This window comes from Centrocercus urophasianus, unplaced genomic scaffold, assembly GCF_019232065.1.
Source record: "Centrocercus urophasianus isolate 14NV4802_14NV808 unplaced genomic scaffold, USGS_Curo_1.0 seq_3, whole genome shotgun sequence".
Taxonomy (NCBI): Eukaryota; Metazoa; Chordata; class Aves; order Galliformes; family Phasianidae; genus Centrocercus; species Centrocercus urophasianus.
In genome coordinates this window covers 1,643,710-1,668,227 of record NW_024884866.1, presented here as the reverse complement: position 1 = coordinate 1,668,227, position 24,518 = coordinate 1,643,710, and the positions used below count along the sequence as shown (strand labels likewise).

The 24,518-nt window shown below is 35.6% G+C and overlaps 1 protein-coding gene across 4 annotated transcripts in view; it reads right to left on the bottom strand.

The window, feature by feature from the left end:
• The window catches only part of LRBA (LPS responsive beige-like anchor protein), a 367,611-nt gene that overhangs the window by 293,821 nt on the left and 49,272 nt on the right, over positions 1 to 24,518 (bottom strand). For all 4 annotated transcript variants that reach the window (XM_042828460.1, XM_042828457.1, XM_042828458.1 and 1 more), the window contains exons 14-27: positions 23,842 to 23,921; positions 23,063 to 23,125; positions 21,251 to 21,348; positions 18,775 to 18,867; positions 17,492 to 17,600; positions 17,065 to 17,146; positions 15,308 to 15,431; positions 14,867 to 15,059; positions 5,008 to 5,997; positions 3,798 to 3,973; positions 3,047 to 3,200; positions 2,479 to 2,659; positions 1,099 to 1,226; positions 636 to 743 (exon numbers count right to left, since the gene is read on the bottom strand). In XM_042828460.1, the coding sequence (XP_042684394.1) occupies positions 636 to 743; positions 1,099 to 1,226; positions 2,479 to 2,659; positions 3,047 to 3,200; positions 3,798 to 3,973; positions 5,008 to 5,997; positions 14,867 to 15,059; positions 15,308 to 15,431; positions 17,065 to 17,146; positions 17,492 to 17,600; positions 18,775 to 18,867; positions 21,251 to 21,348; positions 23,063 to 23,125; positions 23,842 to 23,921 (2,579 nt within the window). The remainder of the gene's footprint in view (positions 1 to 635; positions 744 to 1,098; positions 1,227 to 2,478; positions 2,660 to 3,046; positions 3,201 to 3,797; positions 3,974 to 5,007; positions 5,998 to 14,866; positions 15,060 to 15,307; positions 15,432 to 17,064; positions 17,147 to 17,491; positions 17,601 to 18,774; positions 18,868 to 21,250; positions 21,349 to 23,062; positions 23,126 to 23,841; positions 23,922 to 24,518) is intronic.

Here is a 24,518-nt window from a genome sequence, read left to right as displayed (position 1 = left end):
TGTTTACAGGCATTTGCTTTACTATGTTTCCCCTGATTTATCAAGACACCAACTTGGATGTACTACCAGGCACGTGGACTCAACAAAACTGAAAAAAGCATTTACAAATTATTGTATAAAAATGAAGGAAATACAAGTCCAGAACCCAAGTCATGATTTGTTTCATCCTCAGACTGTCTGCATGGCTGTACTGCGGTATGTTTAATTCAGACAAGAAATGCAAGTATTTATTTGCATTACCTATATAACTTTCTGACGAGATTTTAATAAAAAATCCGAAAAAGCATTTTATTGTTATAAAAAGCAATTTATATTTATTTATGTCAAGGGCCTCCTCAGAGCACTCAAGAACTACCAGTGAAAGAAATGAAAAGACCTATGTGGCCACTTTTGAACAGCCAATGACTTAGCCTGAGATTATCGCTTCAGCCTTTGGTTAAAACAAATCCACCAAAAGAAAAACAGTTTTGTACAGTTTTGCAACACAGCCCACAGTTTGTGCTTTCTCTGTTACTGTGAGCAGTACTCAGTTTTTGAATAATTAATTTATATCAACTGTCACACAGAGAGTGGTCAGGCAAAGAGGTAAACACAGAAGCCTGGCTACAAAGGAAACAACATGACTGGTAACTCACTATATCTCTGAACACTACTGCTCGAAGTCTATTAATATCCATGTCCTGCAGAAGTCTGTCAAGGTCTCGTATTGGAGAAATTCCACCAGTCACAATGTCCACTGGACTCTGTACAAAAAAGATTCTGTTTTTAAAAGCATTTTACTAAGAATCACAAAATGCATACCCTTTCCCTGTGTACATAATACTATCACAAGTAGGAACGCAAAGGTCAGATACCAATTTGAAGGAAAGAAAGTCTTCTGACAAGGCAAATTCTTCTGACAGAATTATTTCACTGTGGGAGGTTAAGTATGTAAACGTTCAATCTGCACCTTGGAAAAAATCGCTTTAGCATTTCCAGTGTTCATGCTCTTCAGATCAATTCAAGTATCAGCAGGGAGGTTGTGAATTTCAAAAACCACCCCACTGCAGAGAGTAATAATTACTGACTTTGTTTTCCCGAATGAGCTCTCATACTTGCCTTCGCTGCAGACTTTCCTGTTCCTATAAACCCCTGCACTGTTTTTTGGTTCTTTGCGAGGTCTCCAATTGGCTTCAACTGTGCATGTTGCTGACACTCCAAGCAATTTCTTACTGCTATGGCACACACTTAAAGGAAAAAAAAAAAGTTAAGAGTTACCCTGGGAAACAGTATTGTCTATATCCCTTGCAGAGATGTATAATACATTTCAGTTTATTAAAGTTTAAGCACACCAATAAAAGAAAATATTTTGTTTCCATAAATTTTAAATAATTGCAAAATACTGCTCAAAATACTTTAATGATTAATACCAAACTACTAGAACAAATAACTTATAATTCTAAATTATTAAGTTAGCATTATTACATCCTTTTTTCACTTCTCATTGAACTGTTACCATGCATTCTATCTCGTGGGACGGGGAAGGTGAAGTAGCTTTATTTCATACACTGGCAAGGAAGATACAGAAGGTACACTAGATAAACAAATGAGAAAAGCTGCTTCACAATGCTCTGGGACTAAATACTCTTACATTATATGCTACAAACTTCTTTTTTGTTTTTAGCTTCACAGTTGTACCTGTTTTATCTTCTAATATGATTTTCAAAGGAAAAAAGAACTACCCCACCTCTATACCTGTTTGCATCCCATAAATCTTGTTCTACCTGCACAAAGATTTAATTGCCTAGAAAGGGAGAGGAAGGCCAGTTACTGTTGATGCTCTCAGCTGCTCTGGCTCTCATGCAAATTAAATTTATCATTGCAGTGAAATCTTACAGCATGCAACTGGCATGAATGCCGTCCTCCTATATTAACCATTTGGATGCATAATGATTCTTACTATAATTTCTTACAAATTATCACTTTGATCCAATTTGAATTGAACCTACTATAGACCTGGTTACGCCTGCTGATCAGTTTGATCCCTTCTGAAGTAAACATCTCTAGTTGGCATTTGTCCTTCATCTACCGACCACGATATTTACATCACTTTTCTGAGGCAGACGTATAAAGGTTCATAGATTTATACACAGTGCAAGATTTCTTTTTCTTAATGTTGTAGCATTCTCAGTCTTGACTGTCTAAGGAAAATGAACTATTGTGTTCACTCATGGATAAAATGAAGACATACATTCACAACCGTCAGGCTACCAAACTCACTTCACTCATTTGTTTTATTTGAACTTAAAAGAGGGAAAAAAAAAACACAATGCGTACGCATTGGAAAGTACAGTAACGGTGAAATAGTAAAAGATCCCAAGGCATGTTTGACTAAACCTAGTCATTTTAAAAAATTAAAACAAAAAAATCAAGCTACCAGTAGCTGATTATTTAATGTTATCAAGTTTCTATATTTATTAAGTGGTTTTACTTGCTTACCCAGTCGAAGACATTGTCGTAGAATTCCTCCAGATGACATATTTTTCTCAGACTCAATTTCAGTGAAACCAAGAGAGCTTGCAAAAATTAACACGTCTACAAGGTTAATTAATCTCTGGAGAAATGTTAAAGAAGCTTCTACCGAGAGTCCTTGAGTTGCCTCAATGTTCTCCAATTCATGCTACAGAGAGAAAAATTCAAAGCAATGTTAACTACTTCACAAAGATGATACTTAGTACAAATCAAATGAAGAAAAACCTATGGTGGAAGTCAATTTTAAGCCACAAAGCAGTAGTTAATAACTGTTCCAAGTATATGATTAATATGCAGATTTAATTTTATTTGAGACCACTGTGGGAGGATGCAGCTAAGTTATGACTTTTTATCTCTTTAAGCAAAAAGGGCAGGCACTCTATTTATCTTTGAGAAAACGTGGAAGTAGCAAAAGGCAGGAAAGATGCTTGTGGAAGTACTCCCCTTTCTCAAAAGAACAGATATATTTAATATGCTATATAAAGGAAGGCATACTCCCCAAGAGAAATATTTGAATGAAAGTGAAATAGCTTACAGTAGCAGATGTCGCAGCAGAAAGCAGTGGCAATATGCCACCACAAGCCATGATCATGTTGTCCACCACTTGAGAGATGAGGTGAATGGTATTGTGCACAAATACGACATTGTCACTGCTATTCACAAAGTCCATCACAGTTTTTGTAGAATGACTGTCCAAAACACAGAAATGGGTTTCGTGAAAATACTTTAAGAAAATAGTTTTGTTTTGGCCTTTTTTTTTTTTTTTTTTTCCAGTATTTTAGTGTGTTTGTTTACAAAAAAATTCAGTCAGCAAAGGGCAGCAAATACCACCGTAAAATTTGGCTGATGTTCCTTACTCTAAACCTAAAACAACATTTCCTTTCAGTTCTTAAACCTCTCCAAATCACAGCCAGCTAATAACATCAAGATGTCTGATTAACATCTAGCATAAGTATTATAGGCTGGTCCGTGATTATCTGTTACAGCAGAAGGCACTGTATCAACGCAAACAATAAAGTCCCCTGGAGCTATTAACTAAATCCTAACATAAATCTTCAGAAAAACAAAATATTAAGACATAAATAAATACTACAGTATGAATAAATACTACAACAAAAAATGCATGTTTGAATATAGGCAATAAAATACATTTTTGAGTATGAGTAAACTACCACATGTGCAGCTTTCCAAGTTGGAGAGCAACTCTGATACAGTTTCAAGGCTATCTCAATATAATCATAATCAAGTCGCCAGTCTAGATCATCCAATGGAAAGCACAGGTTTACCTTCTCCACATCTGTATATCTGTTTCAATTGAAAACAGCAAGTCTGTAAGCAAGCGCTGATGCATTAGAGACCACTTAAACTCAGGAATACGGAACACAGTTGATCTAGAGTCTCTTCTCTGCCCATCTGATGTAGGAGCTAGCTCTTGGCCTGAAGAATCTTGCTGCCTTGACATCTGAAAACACATTTTTTTTGTTTTTAACAAAAAAAAATACCCACACTCACGGCTATTGGTTTCCATGGAAAGGCATTCAATGTTTATATACTGCACAAGTTTTGACTTCGCGCATAGTTACAAATAAAGCTAAAACTACTACACAAAATCTACTTACTGAATACAACAAACCTACAAACTAATCTACAGCTGCACTACTACATCTGTCAGTCTAAGCATACACAAGCAGCAACTCAACCTTACCACAGGAGGAGTATATGTTGTAGGGAGTGTTTTTCCTCCTTTAAGGAAGAATGGTGCAGAATGAAGAGCATCCATTAACAGGTATCTCTGCAGAAGGGAAGTACTCAGATGCATGACTATTTAACCATGAAAAGCTGAGACAAACTAAAAACTAGAGCACTGGAGCACAGCGGTAGATAACAGAAGCCCAGTTTTAAATTACACTTGCACAAAAACATAAGCTGACACAATGGAGGGTTACCTCCGTAAAATTTTAGTTTCAAAAATATTTAGCGCACCTGCAGAGAACCAAGAGTAAAGAGTATTTTAACAAGTTCCATCAGGATGCCATTTTAATTCAGTGGTATTTTTTCTGCACAAGGAACGTTAGCTACTCAATAATTCAATTGGTTACAATTACAGGCAAACAGATTGATAAGAGATTAAGGGAGCTGAGTAAAGAAACAGAAGAAACGCTAGATGAAATCAAATCAGAATGATTCTTTCAGTTCTTCGACATTAAGAATGGAAGTACTGACAAATGAAGGATATAACTAGCAAAGCACTCAGTCTCTGTCAGCATCAATAACTGGATATACAAAGAACAGACGCTTAGAAACTTCACAGCACACAAATTTGCAAGAATTATGGCTATTTTAATGGAAGTCTGAAAACGTTCTTTAGATAACTAGCAAAATACAGATACATTAAAACCCCCATAATGTGCATGGGCACCATTTCTTAAAAATGCTAGCAGTTAAGCATCTCCTTTTATTTTTAAGCTAAGCGTACAAAGAACAGATAGACCTTACCTCAGGTAGAGATCTGGGGGGTAGAGGTGCTTCGAGACGCGTATGGGCTTTCAGTTCCAGTCTTTCTGTATCAGATGCAACACTAGAAACATCAAGCCTGGCAATTCTTTTTTCAGAGCATCCTGCATGCTCTGGTACATGTGCATTGGTATCTTCAGCTATTCTCGTTTCACTATAAAGCACCTTTTCTTCCTCCAGCTTCTTCTCCCCTTCTGAATTCGGTTGAGTCACTACTTCAGCTGCAGAACTGACTGTTTCTGATAAAGCCAGCTCTTTGTTTTGCCCATCCACGCCTCCAGTATCTTCAGATTTTAAAAGCGCAGATTCAAGTTCCTGTTGTATTGCCTTTTCCTGCTTTGTCTCTCCATTTTCATTAGAGCTACACTTTCTGTCTGTTTCTGCAAACTCTTCTGAAGGTAAAGGCATACTACTCTCCTCTTTCAAATCAACAAAGTCATCATCGTCTTCTACTTCCACTGCTGATCTTTCCATTCCTGGACTTTCTCCTTCCGAAGAAATTTCCATTACCAAAGAAGCTGCAGTAGCAGCTGTTTCCTCCACAAGCTCATGAACTCTGCTCAGAGAATCTTCAATTGCTTCAGCTATTCCACTACTAATTTCAGAAACACTGGGTTTTATTGCTTCAGGCTCTGGAGAAAGCTCTGAACAAGGCACTACTTTTAGATCCTGCATAGTTTCCCTGTCCTCATCCTTGAAGTCGCTCCTTTGCTTAGAGACTGAAGGAGTTTGCTGCTCACCTTCTGACTCATTTTTTTCAGTACCGGACTCCATTTCATCACGGAAGGGAGGAGCAGTAGCAGCTTCTTTTAATTCCAAACATTGCTTCTTTCCCACAATTTCAGCTCCTTGGCCAACTCCAGAAATTGTTCTAATTGGAGCTGAAGGACATGTTACACTCTCTTCACTTTCCTTCTCTTGGTATTCCCTGTACATTTGAGAAAGACTTTCTTTGTGCATTTCAAAGGTTACCTAGAAGAACAGAGTTGAAAGGACAAAAACACATACATTAATAACCATTTCCTCTGAAAAAACTCAAAATCCTTATTCAAATCACTATTTTCTACTATAAATTTGTACTGGATGCTACCCTCACGTTTCTCAAAAATAGCATGTCAAAAATGAATTTTATATTGCAAATCATTTCAACTAACAGGAAGTATTTTGTCACGGTTTGATGATTTTTTGTTATTGGTATCATAACATCATGTAGTGCACCGGGAGTTAAAGAGTTAATGCTCCCATTCTGTGGATTGTTGACAGTTCCAGGTATTCCTGTCTCACGAAGAGACTACGTAAGCCAGAGGACTTGTCACTGTTCATCAAACATGTATTAATGTACTGTAGGAGCAGCACACTGTACCAGCGTGACTTTGAGCACTTCATTAGTTCAAGTTTATATAAGTCTCTGACAACAGAACAGAGAAATCCTTCCTCAGTTTACAAAAAAAAAAAAAAAAAAAAAAAAGTCATTCCATACTGGTTCCAAACCTTATGTATAAACAAAAAAAAAGCATAAACGGCAACAAAACTGAAAGCTCATCCCTCTATCACGATGAATCTAGGAAACATCTGATTGCCGTGTCCTGCTAAGCAGCTTCAGACATTTTTATTTGTCATTTTGTTGCTGTTATTTCAGAAATACTCGTTTCCAAAACCCCTCTCAACTACCCCAAAGCCAGGATATCAAAGGCAACTTGAAGACCATGATGTTAACAAGCTCTTTTTTTCAACTTTTAACTATTTTTCAAAAACTTGACGAGGTAAACATGCTACTGTTGGTCAAATGCATTGCTTACGAATAGAAGTCCTGACAACTGGAAGTTACCTACAGTCAGCTTACTCCTTTTCTCCATCTCCCTGTTGTTTCCCTTATTTCCGAAATCACTAAAAAGCTTTATTTCAACAAGTCAAAAGGAGATATTTAACAAACGAAGATACTGTTGGCATACACTTTTAACTGACTGACCAAAATCATTTTGTGCTATCTCTTTTAGCAATTTGCTATTGAATGTTTTTCTGGTGGTTTTTTTTTTTTTTTTTTCTGGTTTTCTTTTTTATTTGTTTCTTTTTTGTTTTGTGATAACTTATGTCCTAACTTGAAGTCAGATTGGTACCACACATTAATCTTGCATATTAACACATGAAACAAATGATAGGCTTTGTTTTTCCAACCAAGACAACCGAAAAGTACAAGCATGAATCCTAACGACCACAAAGATTAAGAGGCAACCGGCTTTGCAACAGGCTCTTCTCTGCTCAGCTTGAGTCCAAAGGTAAAAATGTAATGTACAGGACAGGGATGTAGTATAATTTTGCAGTCAGTCTCACTTCAGACAAGGAATAGGCAAGTGTTTGGATGCCATTACAGAGCAACCCCTTTAACATTCTGGAAACCAGATTGTGCTCTTCAGGACTGCTAATCCTTTTGGTATCGCTAATACCAAAAGAATGTGGCAAGAAAGTCAATACAGACAAATGTTATCTTTACAGATGGGCAATGTAAACTTCTGGGCAAATAAATCCAAGCATAATCTAATGAGAATCTATATTGATTCAAGAACAATGCAGGGAACTGCAAGGAAAGACACACTGAAAGAAAAACAGAAAGCATAGAACTGAGGGAGTACATCACACATGAAAAAGTCACCTAAAAAGGAAACAATTTTCTCCTTCCACCACAAGCATCACAAAGGTTTCGTGTCACTTAATAACTAAGAAATTTAACAATGTACTTTATGTAACGCACAAATCAAAATTGCAACAAAAAATTGACTACAAGATGGGACTTTTCCAACTTGCACATCAAATCTGGGGTTTTCTTGGTAGTACAGAAATCATGAAATACAGCTTTGAAAAACCCAACTTCTCAACATGCCTGTCTGAACAGTTCCACTTACTATACAGTTTTTTAATTTCTTTTGACAGGAAACCAAGAAATAGTGGTAGCACAACAAAGCCACCGGATAATTCTTCTCCTACACTTTTGTTCCACGACACAGCATTTTGCAATTGCACAAGTTCAAAGTCAAACACCCCACAAAGAAAATGCAAACATTAACTAATGCAGTATGAATAGGATGCAAAATAAAACAGAATTTGAGATTATTAAATACAAGTAGACTTAGAAAACATATAAAAGCATTAAGCATTAGGATCTGCAAACCTGCAACCATTTACAAGAAAACAGTCAGCTTGGAGAACCTTAAATGTTCTTTAGTCATTATTTTATTTTCCTTAAGGCGTTTGCAACTGTAAAGCTGATAACACAAAATTAATTACTAGAAATTGTTCTAAATTGGTGAGCTAAAAGGCCAATCATTAATCTTCACCATCATTTGATGGGTAATCCATAGCTGCTTGCAATGCTTGGAATGCAACTCTACGCACTACTAGCTAAAGACACTTGTGAGCTAATAACTCCAACATTTGCCTCCACCATTAATTTCAACTTAATTTGACATCCAACATTTACTAATTGGCAAGGAGAAAAATGAGCATACAGCAAGGAAAAAGGTTAAGATGACTGACATTTGCATTAAATAACATAGGGAAAATATTTTAACTACATGTTAAAATTCTGTCTTCCTTTCTACTATCAAGTGGGCAATTTTGGAGAGGAGAAGCAGCAAATGTCTGCCATACAGGTCAGATAAACATATAGTGCTGCCACTTCCCTACAGAGTCAGCTCAGCGCCAAGCAAGTCCTGCGCTGCTGATGCTTTCAAATCCAGAAGGCATAACAACTTTTTATTATCTTAAACAAGCATTGTTTTGGTCTGTTTTTCCACTTCTCTATCAGAAACATTAACTGTTTAAATGTGAATCTGATCCCCAACGTGCGGCATCAAAGCCTAATTTTTAATTCAGTGAATGAAAGAAAAAAATATAGAAGAGACTATATATAAAAGACTGTAAGACTGTGTGCAATCTACTGACCCTAAGGAACCCTTGGCTTACTTTAGACCATTTAATAGAAGACAGATAAGAAAAGCTAATTCAGATGTATAATGCAGGATACCAAACATAAGAAGTTCCTAGGAGTCATCCACGCTTCTATCAAAAAGTATTCATTGACATAAAAATCGGAAGGAAAAAAAAAATAGTGAAAACTACATTTCTAGGTTCCAAACTATATTCCTACATTTTCACTTAAGTAGTAATACTTTTGCCTTTTTTCTACCCAGATTCAGAAATTATATAAATGCAAATAGTCTCTAGAATAAGAAATCATTTATCAGTCAGCATATTCATGGAAGAGTTTGCTTATTTGGGAAAAAAAGTTGTAAATCAGCCACAGGCTATTTTCAAATCTAGTCAAGATATATCTTTACCTATCTCTATAGAATACTACTGTGCCTCAAACACACTTGATATCTAGTTATTAACAAAAATATATAATAGTTAAATTCAGTGTTCACCACCATGCATGTCTTAACACTCTTCTTCCTGGCCATAGTTTTCCTATGTGTCTATGTTGTTGGAAGCCCCATCGCAGAAAACACAGCTCAGATGAGAGGTATTTTCTCCTTTAGTGCCCACAGCCACAGAGAACACAGATAGCAGCACGTGGAGGAGATATGTCTCAAACTCTGCAGCAACTGCAAAGCAGGCCACTAACAGTTCTCAGACCTGCAGAACAAGATCACGTCTTCCCAAGTTCTTACACAAAGCGATAAAGATGAGAATCCATTTTCTCTTCAAGCCCACTCTGCTTGGGAACACTAATTCATACATGTTTGCCACTTCTTCACGTCAGTTCTTTCCCCTGCATTTATGTTTCCCCATTTATTCTTCTAGAGATCTTTTGCATTTCTCAATCAGTAACAAATTATACTCTCTCTTTAAGAGATTATACTCTCTAAGAGCTTCTGTGCAGCTCCAACTACTCAGCTGATCCATTCTTTCCAGCTTCATTAAGTCTAAGTCAACCATACTCATTTTATTCCCAATTCAGTACCTTCTTTCAGTTCAATTCAGTCACATTTTAGTATCCTGCATTTAATTATGACGTTCCATTCAAACTAAGTGAACAATGAGATCGATGAGCTTCCCAATAATCATGCATGCTGCATGTGTAAGAGCCCATCAGGAGTTCATGATCCTTCCTTCCAGCTTTCTGCCTGCTAAAAACAAAGTTACTTTCTTCTCTGAAGTACTGTTCAGAAAAAGCCTTCTTACATTCCTTCTACAAAAGCAAGCTCAAGGAGAGAAGATTTAGACTGAATGTCAGGGGGAAGGTCTTCCCAGAGAGAGCAGTGAGAAGTTGGAAGTCTGCCCAGAGGGGCTGCGGATGCTCCATATCTGGATGCATTGAAGACCAGGTAAGATGGAGCCCCAGGCAACATCATCTAGTACCAGAAGAACTGAAGGTTGGTGGCCCTACTTTTGGCAATGGGGCTGGAACTTGATGACCTTTGAGTCCCTTCCAACTCAAGCCATCCTATGATTTTATGAAAGGAAGACTGCATCAGGCCCACAAATTGGGAGGGTGTATGCACAATTTGAAGGCGGACTGCACATCTACTCTACAAAATCCTGCTCTACACAAATAACACGGTCCTCTCTGAGAACCACTCACATCTAGAAAAGGAGATTTTTTTTTAAACAAATAGCGATTCATACCACATAAGCATTAATTCCTTGTGTAAGTATTTCAAGCATACTACTAAATAACGGCATCTCCCCCAGCTTTGCTTCCAAAATCCTGCCAATTATCCAAGTCTCTTGGCTAGCTAAGTCCACGTCCTCTCACGTTAATACAGACACTTTTCAGAAGACTGAATAACACATGAAACTTTCAAAATGCCTTATAGCTAAAAATGCCTGAACACACCAGTGTAGGAGACCTTACCCTTTCCAAAATACTGGGAGAAAAATGGAGAGGCAGCCTTCCTCAGCAGCTCAGGAATGTCAACTGGATTTGGAGTCACGAGACTATTGCTACCGTCTGCTACTTTCTAACACTACAGCTCCACGTTCTCTTCTCTTCTCTGCAAGTTTAAGTGCTTTTTTGGGTTTGCATGATTTTTTTTCATTTTGTTGTTGGTAGGTTTTGCAAGGTTTTTTTTCCCTCACTTTATATTCACCATATATTAATTTCTCCACCATCTAATCTCTGCTGTTTTTGCCAATTTTCCTGCATACATATGTAACATTTACCAATAATTATTATAACTACACTTTGGTAAGAACGCTACATTGAACCAAGTTGTTTTCTCAAGTACTAACATTTCAAGATTGTACTTCTTTCCTATTTAAATCAGAAAACAGAACTTCAAAGCATTTTCCAGTTAAAGAGATTAAAAAAAAACTGTAGTATGGACATTCTAAAATTTCTGAGTCCTTCCCAATGACAATTTGCTGAGAGACTTAAAAAGAATCGAAATTTACCCAACTGTCTTCCCTTTAACCAAATCATATAATAACGCAGAACAACTTTCGAGGTTATCAGATATATTTAAGGTCCTAAAAATAAGCAAATATTAGTTCCTTCCAGTGGTTTAAAAACAGAAATCATCTAAGAGTGTATTTACACTGTGTAAATCATGTTATCCTTGTAAAACTTGGGGATCCCGAAAGGCCAAAAAGGCAAGGTGATCACTATTCTTTGCCTCCTACTATTACATATTAACAAAACTATTTGTTCTTTTTACTAATTAACACTACTTGAGGAATGAAGACTAAGACCTTACAACCATGATTAAAACGTACAAGAAACCGAAGTTCTTCAAACCTGTCATGAATTCAGTTCCAGCTGATTAGAACAAACCTGAGTTTTAGTTTAATTTTTTCATTAACATTTTTATTAAACTAGAAGCAACAAATATAACATACTGCATGCAACTTGTTAATATTTGAAAAACAGAAAAAGATATAATACGGAAATCAGTAAGATATATGACCAAAGTTAAGAAATTTGGCTTTAAAAAGGTTACACACACCTTTTAAATTCTAAGTGCAAGGAAACCAGTGTAGCGCAATTATGCTAGAAAAGCCGTCGCTGCTTATAAAACGCTGTGCAGCTGTTGGAGGAGAGGGTTACAGTGACAAACAGCTTCCCTGCTACAAAGGTGGCAGGAAATCTATCAAACCGGACAATAAAATTGCAATTGAGTTTCTTTGGCTTTTTATAGCAGCTGCATGTATCTTGATGTGTAGCTCTGCAAAACCTATCCAATTCTGTAATACTATTCCTTTATACACCAGTTCTTTATCATAGAATGGTGTTATAAATTAGTAGCAAGAAAGGAGCAAAGGGTTGTAAAAAGAAAAAATAAGCAGTAACCCAATACAATTAGAGATGAAATAATAAAAACACAAATTGGTTATTCTCTTAGCAGTGTTAAGGAAATATTTTGTTCCCATAATTCCTACAACGCTTTGAAAGCATACTAGAAATCAAATACACCTGAGATGCACTTAACATCTAACAATTTGCCATCTGAGCCATGTCCATCTCATGATAGGTATGAACCGGTATGAATCTCAATATTTGTAAGGCAGAATAGAATGATATTCAATATAAATTAAAAAAGGGGGACTAAAAATCAATTCTTACTCGATATGGATATCTAAGGACCTTTTCAAGTGATTACTAACATTTCACCACAGTTTTTTTTTTTTTTTTTTTTTAAGCAATTTATCATAATTTATGTTAAAATAGTTGCAAGATAGCTATGAAACACATTGCCTAGTTTTATACATCTAGCCAGCATAAAATGCAAATACTTTGTTTTTCTTTAAATCAAGGCAAATGTATAAAAAGTTTTTCCTTTGTTTTCCTTTTCATTTGCTTCCTGAAATGGATATTAGCACCACTGTACAAATAAACAGAACTCAAACTGATCCGAATTCCTTCAAAACGTCAATACCGCTCCATTGCTAGTGCTGCCTGTAACATATACTTCTAATCCCACCACAGTTCAACTTCTTCTGATGTACAGTGGAAGAAGGAAACATCCTTACATATTGACTAAGAAGCCAACAAGTTAGACTGAGGCAAACTGATAATAGGAAGTTGCTTAGACCACCGAGGATACCTTGCTGTATGCCAGCACTCCAGGAGCTGCCTGCAAGAAACACGAAGGGCAAACAACACCATATTCTCATACATTATGGTACTGCACAAAAACCACATATGGCTACTTCAAAGGAGAAACAAAAAACAAAGTCAAGAATAATTATCTGTACCTCCTATTTCTTGGTATTCTGCTATTTCCTAAAAACAGGTTTCTCCTACTAATATTTGGCTATAATAGAATCACTGAAAACCTTGATTTTGTTTTGTTTTAAACACCTATAAATTCTAGCCATTGATTCATCTCATTGTCACTAAGTTAAGATCATGATCCCAAATCCACATGATTATTTTCATACCAAAGCTGCTTGGATTGGATTTCATACACGACCTTGTCTTACAACCAAAAAGAAAACTAGGCATACAGCTTTTAAAATACCGAAAATCATTTCAGAATTCAATACACCAAAGCTTTCTATACCAATGGTAGGAAGGTATCCTCCCTTTGCAGGGACAGTTCCCCAGCAACTCTAAGCAAACACAAATGTTTTAAATTAAACCAGTTTTTATAAACATACATTAGTTATTTTTTATGTGGCTACACCTCACCATTGTGCAATCTATTCTATCCACACCTCCGCAACTCAAGCGAAAGAGAAGAAACAGATTTCTGAAGACAGCAGAGCCAACACAAAAGACAGGTGATAAAGCATATTTCCAAAACTGAAAAAGTAATCTCTATAAAGGGTTAAAACTGGGCACTGTCCTCTTTGCACCTGGAACGCATTTAGCCAAGTGACTGCTTAATGATACCATACACTTTTTTTTTTTTTTTTTAACATACTGATTTCTACATTCGTCTCCCTGTAGCCAAATAATTGACTATCAAGCTATGTATGCAAAGAATTAAGAGAGCTGCAAAATAACAATATTCTGGCTGTTTCAGCAGACGGAGGGAAAAGGGGAACTCATACAAAACCAAAGACTCTCAGAAGCGTTAGTAACTCCATTGAACCCTAAATCAAACATTAGCATTTGAACAGTTGTAGATGTCCTTTCTTACATGCTTAAATTGCACATGTGCAGAAATACTGAATTTACAATTTAAGTCATTTTAACTGATTATTTCTGATAAACCACAAGAGATACTGGCCTTGGTTTTTTTTGTTCAGACAAAGAGAGAAGAGTTGCACAAAATATAACTTCAATTTGCTTAGAGACCCACTAACAACTTTTATGGTACATTTCTAGTTGCAAAGCAAAAACAAAACAAAAAACACCAGTAAAATAATGAAGGCTACTAGTCTTTCTATACTACAAGGATTTGCCTTCACACTTCGTATCCCATGACAGCTTAACAGCTGAAGCATCTGTCTTAACTCTGATATCTCTGCTTTCCACTGGTTTTACAGTCTGTTCATATCACCAAAAGGTATTTTTGTTTATGAATAGATACGGTGCGCCCCCTTGTGCTCACACCATTACTAAAATCCCAAGCAGATACTAAAATTTTCCAGAAAATGCTCCTAAAATGAACCTCACGTGCCATTGATTTTCAGTAAAAATCAATACTATCAATATTTTACCAGACAAACAAACAAAAAAAATCCACCCATTCCTTTGAAGCGTTAAACCAACCAAACTAACATTTAATTGTGGAGTACTTGAAAGGATTATATCTGATAATAGATACAAACAATGGTATTATAATTATTTTAAATACTCACTGTCAGGTTAAGACTAACATACTGTATAATCCAGCACTTTAAGGCTCCAAAATTCATTACATAGCATAAAAAAGCTCCCAATTTACACACTTACCTTTGAATGTGTGATAGACAGTGTATCCACCCAAACACGCCAGCCACCCCACTCATACTTGATAGCATGGTAAAGCAAAATTCGAAAAACAGTATACACCATCTCAGTTATCTTCTGCTCCTCCGAAGTCTTGGGATTAAAACAGCAAAGAGAAAGCATCCACTCCTGCCAAACGGAGCACTGCAACAAACTCCTGCAAAATACACACTATTTAATATAATTTCAAAATGTGTTTTAGAAATACACATCCATCCAGAGAGGAATACGACATCTCTAATTGCAGCAGCATACAGATACATTATATTGTCCAATTTTACATATTCAAAACCATGTTACACATTTTGCTGAACAGCAATGCTTAATGAGACTAACAAGAATATCCTGTTACGTTCTTTATGCTGCTTATTTGCATACATATATGCATAAGGTAAGCCATCTTACCTTCTATTTTCTCTGCTGTTATTAAAAAGTTTAATCATATCTGAGAGAAAGGCTCGCCGAATCTCCAATGTTTCTGGACTCTGGGGAGAATTACGTAGCAGGATGGCAATAACCTTCAAAATCTCTGTACAACATTTAACAAGCAAGAAAATATTAGTACCAAGCAAAGATAAAGACACCTTCAAATATCATCTTAATACTAATTACTTCAATAAAAGTGAATTCACAAAAAATATATATTCTTAGCAGAAGTAACTATTTGAGCAGAAAGTTTAACTATTTCAAATCCCTCTAACTATTCTGGATATGTTTTTTTTAGTTATCAAGTTTCAGCAACACAAATGTTACTGGATGACAAATGAATTTAAAATGCATTCCTACCAGAAAGCATTAGAACCTTATTTTAAGGAAGAAGTATCAGGTATAATAAAATCAACTAGAGAAAAATGCAGAAATATTGTCCTTCATTAATGACGGTGAATTTTTGAACAATGTGAATAACTTATCATTCTTAACTACTTCTAACGTAAAAAAAGTGTTTGTGGAAGGAGACTAAACCTTTCTGATTTAAAGTTCCACTGCTTATTCTAGGAACGTAATGTTTTCTATGCTTTTGGAGATGGTCAAAATGGTATCTTCCATCCTACTGAAGCATTGGAGCAGTCATCGTTCTCGTAACTTCAGAAAGCTAACTTCATTTCCCGAAGTAAAATGCAACTTGTACACAGACACTGACGGTTTCAATTCATCTTGCACAATTTCTTTTAAAAAGGAAATTTCTTCGTTGAGAAAATCAGTATTGATTTCAAAAATTAATTCAGAAATCACTTGTCCCACTAGGCCTGAGTAATACTAATATGTATCTCACAAAACAAATAATCTGTGTTAATTACAACAGGAAGTACCAGCTTCAAAAATTTCAAAAAACAGATATGTCAAGTTTCCTGCTTCATACAGATTTACCATGAGGCAAAGATTTACACACTGTACACATTTGCACACTGTAACCAGATTTCTTTATCTGCTTTGCTTTGATTTCTCTTCCCAACTATCCACATGAAGCAAACCCACTACTACGATCTACTTCTAATAACAATGCAGCTATGAAAGTGAGAAATACATACTTCTCAAAAAAAAAAAAAAAGAAAAAAAAAAAAAAAGAATTCCCAAAGCTAACATAATACCACTGTATTATACAAAAACTACATTAATATTGCATATAATTCAGGAAAGGAGATCAGTATTTCCTCTTAGTTCGAAAGACATCTATCATCCCGTATCAAGATACTTTCCGTAAAGCAAGCTAACCAAGACAGTCAGCAGATACACTTCTACTTTCCACCCAGCACCGTTGGCCTGAAGGTTACTTCAGATGAAGGCTGCTTCCATATTTCAGGTAATTTAGTCTGGCAATCAGCAAATAATACAATCAGAACTGTGCTGGAGCCTTAACATGTATTAAACCAAAGTACTCCGTGCATACAAGTATTGAAAATCCACTTCATAACATGACTGCACAGACAAAAAAAATGGTGAGTTATGAACTACATACATATTTAAACTGAAATGTCTTATCAAAAGCTGAAGAGACTTGCTTCCTACGTAACTCCACCTAAGTAGAGTTTTCTTGTATGAAAAACTACTTAAAACCAAGATGAGAATTAAGACTGGTTGAAGTAATGAATAAGCAACTCCCTCCTTCCCTCTCCCAGCAGACTTTTATTACGGTATCACTGAAAAATATTTATCATTCTTACGAGGATTTTGTATCTTCACCGTTGAATCTGGGTCAGGATGTTGTTTATGTATCACCTGGGTACAAATCTGTTCAGTCAGAATCTAGAGAGAAGAACAGACATCATATCGACACTGATCAAAAGAGCTTATTGAAAAATAGTTGCATACAACTTCATATACCATCCTTATTATTCCATTTCTCGATGGCTATAAAAATTATGTTTTTTCAGCTTCCTTATTATCTGAAATTGTTCATAGTAAACATAACCAAGTTAGGCAAAAAAAATCTAGCAGTGAACTTCAAGGAAAAAAAAAGCAGCACTCAACTGTATCACACTTCAGTTTTGATGTCATCTGGAAAACATCAGTAGAAATATGCAAGCAATTTTCCAACAATGTCTTACAAATAATCAAAAAGATGGAATTTTAACTGAAGTATGTTACTACCTCAAATAAGACATTGTATGTGGTCATGGTGATCAGGTTTGTATGAAGCATCAGCCTTTCAGCCAGCAAAGAAAACAATCCATGTCCAAGCATGATCTCAGCTTTTCTCCTAAAACAGTACAGAAAGATAAAATAAGCAGAAGTATTCAACTAGCCAAAGAAAAAAGCATGCCTCAAGAAATACAGAGCGACTGATTTTTATTATTAAGACTTTCACTTTAACAAAGCAAAAGAGTAAGGACACCAGTTCTGAAGGAACCAGTCACTCAGTGAAGACAGATGTCTTTCTTACGTAAATGTGGTCCAGTCAATCATAGGTCCAAAAACCTGTAAGACACCCCTATAGAATTCTCGATAAACCTTAAGAAAAGGGCACCTTTGTCCTGATTTACTCCAAAACATCGTTTAACCATGGACAGTGATCTCAATATTTATCTAGTATTGTAATCAACTAATCAGGTAACTCAGCTCACTGATATCAATATAAGACTTCCTGACATAGTTGCACAACCTCATGACTTCCAAGAAACAAAAACATGGTGAAGTATTTAAAGAAGAAAAATAGTGGACAAGACCATGTGACACTCCTACTATACAAAGCATAGACATTTGCCCATCAAGGCCCTACTATCAGACGCACAGTTCACAAGTGAATTAAGATTATCTTTACAAGTAAATTATTAAGATGCAGTCTCAGCCGAGAAGGCTGAAATACTGAAAATCTTTTTACCTTGCTAAGCTTGACAACAAAAAATGGCTTACTCATAAAAGCTATCAGGCAAATTACAAAGACAATTGTTGATTTAGCTCAGTTTTACCCAATTTTACTTAAAAGGTTTGAAATGACAATTGAGACATCTTAAATCTAGTTTCCAGTAAACAATAAGAGTTTCCATCTCACCAAAATAATTCTTGCTCATAATTTCACTGACATAATGCAAAACTGCACTTGGAAGAGCAGGCAACCACATAGCAATTAAGTAGTAAACGACCTAGACAAGGAAGTGAAAAAATCTAGACACAAGTACTTTTACCATGTCAAAAGTGGATTAGTGACAAAAGTACTTAAATAAGAGTAGCCACTACTCAGTCTAGTATATCTAATGCATAACTTACAACATAGCTTTTTCATTTCACATACAAAACAATACGCATACACAAAACAACTCAGACATGCATATAAATAAAAATCATCTTTATACATTTATTAAAAATTATCTTTATACATTTATGAGTCACAAGATACTATTTATTTTTTTTTTAAGACTTAAACCAATACTCACTTTGGAGGAAGATGCTTTAGGAAATATCCCATCACTTTCAGAGCTTGCACCCTGATGCCTTCGCTTTTTGATGCTAAAAGTTTGTAGATGACCCTAAGTATAAAAAACACAGAGCTTCCTGAAATAGCTGAAATGCTAACAGTTTTTGGCGTGACAAATTAACTGGAGTAGATTGTCCAAGCCTATTTTAAAAGAATAACTCTTAATGAGTAGAACAAACAGAAATATATATATATATATATATATATATATATATATATATTTTTTTTTTTTTTTTTTAACCATCTGACAGTTCGTGATTTCACATTTTTTAATTATATTTAGAGACTTTAAAATCAAGTTCAAGCACTTCCCGAAGATCAATATCTACCTATGCAGCTGTGGAAAGTCTACTGCAATTTCTACATGCACAACTATTTTCATCTGATATTTTATGGAGAAAACTAAGCAAGCAATTGTTTTGCTACATTTGTAGCTGCATAGGTATGAGGATTTTTTTTAATACCACAATATTTGATACTCACATGATTCAACAGAGTACACACAAAAGTAAAACAACAGCATGTTGGTATGAATTTCTATCATCTCACTCATTCTGGTTTCTGCTTTTTGGGAACAACAACCAATTTATCATTCTTTGCAAGAGATGCAGAAGCCAACATACACAGGGGCCTTGAAAATCAATTCATTTACACAACCCTCTCTGGATAAACAGATTCTTGCTGAATGCAGTAGCTACACTAGCCAACTAGGTTTCTTGGGGCCATTCAAAGTTAAGAAACAGTAATTAGTGACATTCTAAGGACATGTGATGTAGGAAGTTTGCCTGGCAGCCAGTGTAAAAAGCCCATTCCCCCAAGCAGCACTCAAGTTCTGTAAGCATATGATAATCATATTCCCATCTACTGTCCCTGAATACTAGATAGCTTCTCATCTCTACATATTTGAAGCAAAAGATCTTCTCAAGAAGTTTGCCCTGTTCACTAAATCAAAACTGGGTGAGATTATATTACAGCTGTCTCAGAATAGGACAACAGGAGAGTAGGCAAACGAAAATTCCTGAGAAACCTCTTTCAGAAGTCCTGGCTCTGGAGTTCCTAAGTTAATAATCATGAACAGTTCTCAAAACCCACATCATCTTTAATGTAGTTTACCTGTATTTTCAAAAAAAGCAACCACAGGCACGAGCAGAATTCTACAGGTGTCCATTCCTTAAGCTCACTGGTAGGAGCTTTCCTCCCTATAGACTAGCTACTACAGGAGACTGTAAGAGGCTTCGACAGTGTCTTCAGAGGCATATACTGACAACAGAACACTACCTGAGATCAGGCACATTTGATGGAGCAAAACACACTTCATTAATTTCCAGAACACAGAATTGGTAATTGTAAATAGCAGTTATATCACTAAGCATGGAAGCGAGCCAAGATATGACCGGCGACCATACTGGAGCAAGGAATGTAACAAATGAGACAGGAGAGCAAAATGATTTCTCACAGTAGACTCACTATTCATACTGACTTTCCTGTGCACCAGTTAATAAAAAAGAAAATGTCTAGTGCCAGTTGTTAAATAAAAATAAATATATTACATTGGAGACTCAACATGACATTCAAATGTTTTATTATTCGGAGTTCTTATTAGTTTCCTATAGCATAATACATTACCATACAAATGAAGTCTAAGGTGAAGAAAATAGGTTAAAAGACACAGCCTAACACTACGAGTGGGGGAACCAATTACAAATGTGCCTGAATGTTGTCTCTTGGGAAAGGGCAACTGAAAAAATATATGTATAAATGAGGGTTAACCAATAGGTGCAACAAAATGTATGAAATGAGACTTTGCCTTTATATAGCAAGAGAATTACTATTCCTCATACACTTCTAGGAATACTTCTTATATTTGTTTGCCTGTTTAAGTTCCTCCCCTGCCATGTCCAGACAGATTGATTTTAAAATAGTAAATTTCAGTAATGACTCTCTCTAACTCCCAACTTTGTTGGGAAACAGAGATTGTGAATATAGCAGTGACAAACGTAAAGGGCTTCCCCTGACAAGTCTGATAACGCTTTACACATTAAAAAAAAAACGGAAGGAAAAAAGCTAATAAAGATCAGAAGAAATCTGAACAAACTTTTCTCAGCCTTTTCAGTTCCAAAACACATGCAATAAGGGAGGCAGAAGACTAAACGCTAGTAGATTAAGACTTCACTGTATAGACTAATTCAAATCAAACTACTTGTGTAAGCATAATCAGCACCCTGGAAACATTTTTTTAAAAAGACTTCATTAATGATAAATCTAATATCACCACTTGTCAAAAGAATACCTGGACACAAAAATCTCCCAAGAGAAACACTGTGAGATCACAACACATACTGATGAGGACCTTTTAGATTTCATGGCAGTTGTAGCAAGTAACAGTATGGTCAAAAATAATATTTCCTTTTGCCCACTTACAAAACTTCACTTACTGTAATCCATTCCTCTGATCAAAAGCAGGGATCATCGAACTTGGGTGCTCTGACATGAGAGCAACAAGCAACTGCAGGACATCCATTAGATTGTCATCCTGTTGAGTAATAGTTATAAATTTCAATTAAAAAACATCTATGCTAGGACATTATTTTGGCTAAAAGAATCACTATAAAATACTTCAAAATTATGTGGAGAGTAACAGTAACAACTACGACAAGATCAAAAGAGCTACAAACCTGGAAGGCAAGAGCACGTAACCAGGAGAAAACATTATGATGAAAATACTTTATTTTGTAGAGTAAAAACTGACATCAATGACTGGGAAGTATGTCTCAGGCAGAGAAAAGACTATGAGACTTTGTTATTTCCTTCCATGCACATACTGGTCTGTACATATGCACATTCCCTTCTCTTTTACTGCACAGCAGCTAGAAATTAACTGCTGCACATTTTCTGTAACACAGGGTAGCTGTTTAACATAAAATCTCTACTAACAAATGCCCACCCAAAGAAAAATAATACCACAGCTTGCCTCAGGCAATATTTAAAGTGAGTAATTCTAGCTGTTCAATAAAGTTTTTTTCTACACCCATAGTCTAAAGCACTCTAACCTACAGCTTAAGAATTTGTTCCACGTTAGTTATAACTAAAACTAACCTATGAAATACTGAAACATGATTGTTTCTCCTTTTATCATTCATTGCAGTAATTAAATGAAAATTTATTTTATAGGCACTTTCCAGATTTTCCACTTTTGAACAAATATTCTGGTTCTTTCCCTATTAGAAAATCAGTTTTATATCCCTCTGAACAACTGTATTCACCTAAACATATTACTAGATTATATCACAGACTGTCACTGACTTACAAGCCCTACGACGAGACCGAATTCTATTTGTTTCACGTTTTTCGAATATACATGAAGATACCTTATTCTGTGGCATCCTGCTTTTAATATTTTACCCTATAAGTGGCTTAAACAGTTAAAAATATCACCTTCTTATCTGAAGGCCACAAAGTCTCCGCTCTTCTGGTTTACTCCTGTATGTTAACAAGACTCTTATTTTTTTAAAGTATCTATATTTTAAAGCAGAATGACTCAAGTTAATGACCATGATATTGCCAAGTGCACGGACCAGTAATCAGCACAAAGCATAAAAGGAAAATATAGGTGTAAACAGAAAGAAAAAAAAATCTGTACTGCTTGAAGTTCAATTAATTCCTTATTTTTCCCATTTCAAGCACCCTTATAGAGATGAGATCAGTTAGATTTATGTTCCCATTTCCCTTGTCTTTGATGTTGCATCTGGCATAAAGTGCCTTTTCCCGGTGCTAAAATATGAAGATGCAGATGTATCAGTGGTAACCAACATTTTCTCCCAATTAAGTTTATATGCCATTAACATACATCTTTATTTTTTAATGCATGTTTTCAATTTTATTGCTTTATTTAAGAAGCAAAATAAAAAGGAGTAAGAAACAAAAAATATTACTTAGGCAGCATAAAATAGTATTTCGTCTTTTTTTTTTTTTTTTTCTCCTCTAAGTCAGTCTCACCATCTGTTTCTCTGCTTGGCAAATCAGTTTGCAGAACAACATAGGAAACCATTTTGACTTCCTAGCTTAATGAACTTCAATCTAACATTGAACATAGTGCTTAAATCACTGCAAGAATATTGGCAGTTCAGCATTGCTACAATGCAGCTGAACAATACTTGCTATTTCTTCTACAGAGCGATATCAAGAAAGCAATACTGGAAAACACAGAGCTAAAGTAGCACCCAGAAAAGCAAACGTTTAAAAATTACCTCATGAATAGTGAGCAGATAATTGAGGATTGCCTGCAATTCTTCTTCTTTTACTCCATAGTCCTTTAAAAAAACCCAAGTTTTAACTATTATCTTTCAAGGACAAAAGAATCATTGTCAAAAGAGCATCATCAGAAGCCACAATTACATACAGTTCAAGTCTCACGAGGCAAATTTGCCTTCACGTGATACTATAATAGCTTCATAAACAGAAGACAGCTTTTTCTTTGCCCAAGAAGGGTCCACTGAAGTTTTTAAAACAAAGAACCCAATACACGGATGAAAATAGGCAGATACTAATAAGTACAATGAAATTGACAGAGTAACATAAAAAAGCTCATGTCAATTGATTCAGAGAATATGAACATCTCATTAATAACAAATTAAAGTGTCATAGAGGATTCAAAGTAGACCTGAACCTGTTGGCTACACCTACAGCCAACTTTGCTTCTTACGCTACTATAGAATTTTATTTCCAGTTACTTTCAATTTCACTTAAATCATTTATGGTTTTTCCAAAAAAACATAATAAGGAATCAAATGAATCAGAGCAGTCCCTATTTCCTAAGCAGTAGACCTTTCTCAGGTAAAGATTTAATGACTTCACATTTGATTAACAATAGCTTGAATGGGAAAAGTGCATTTGGCTGCAGCAACAGCCACAGTAAGATGCACCTTACATGCTATTTCTATTTACTTGTTTTCAATATTCAGCCTGCTTAGAAGAAAATGCTGCACTAGAATGGATTTCTTAATGAAAAGAAATTTAGATGTCCCACCTTCATCACTAGCTGTTTAATGAACATCAGCAAAAACGCACGCAGAGATAAAGTCTCTTTTTGAGTAGGCCGAGGCCCATCTACGGAAAAGGTAGATATATGAAATGCAAATTAATGGTGGTTAATAGCATAGTATGCATTTCCATATACAGAAAAATAAATGGCATACACTGCGTGGAGAGAGAACAATGCTTAGAACAGCTATTTTTTCTGCACTTCTTAAGACAAAATAATGATGCATTCCACTGCAGTTAGCAAAACCTCTGAGGTTCTTGAACTTTATGTCTGAGGTTCCTGGTTATAGCAGTTCTCAATTGTTTTTAAAGATGTTCTACTTACGTTCAAAGGAAGCCATCGTTCACACTCGCTACAACTACAATGATAACTACATATAAATATTACCCGGACAGTCAAAGACCACATTTCTTAACTCCAAGTCAAGAGGGCTTATTTCTGCCATATCAGTGTAAAGACAAGTTCCTTTAAACTATTTTAAATATCAACTAGTTATTCTGCCATATCAGTGTAAAGACAACTTCCATTAAAATACTTTAAATATCAACTAGTTAATCATCCCCGGGAAAGGCAGGGTTAAAAAAAAAAAAAAAAAACAGGTTGCAACCAAAGTCAGAGCTTTCATACAGAAAGCAAATGTACATTTGCAAATACATTTTTAG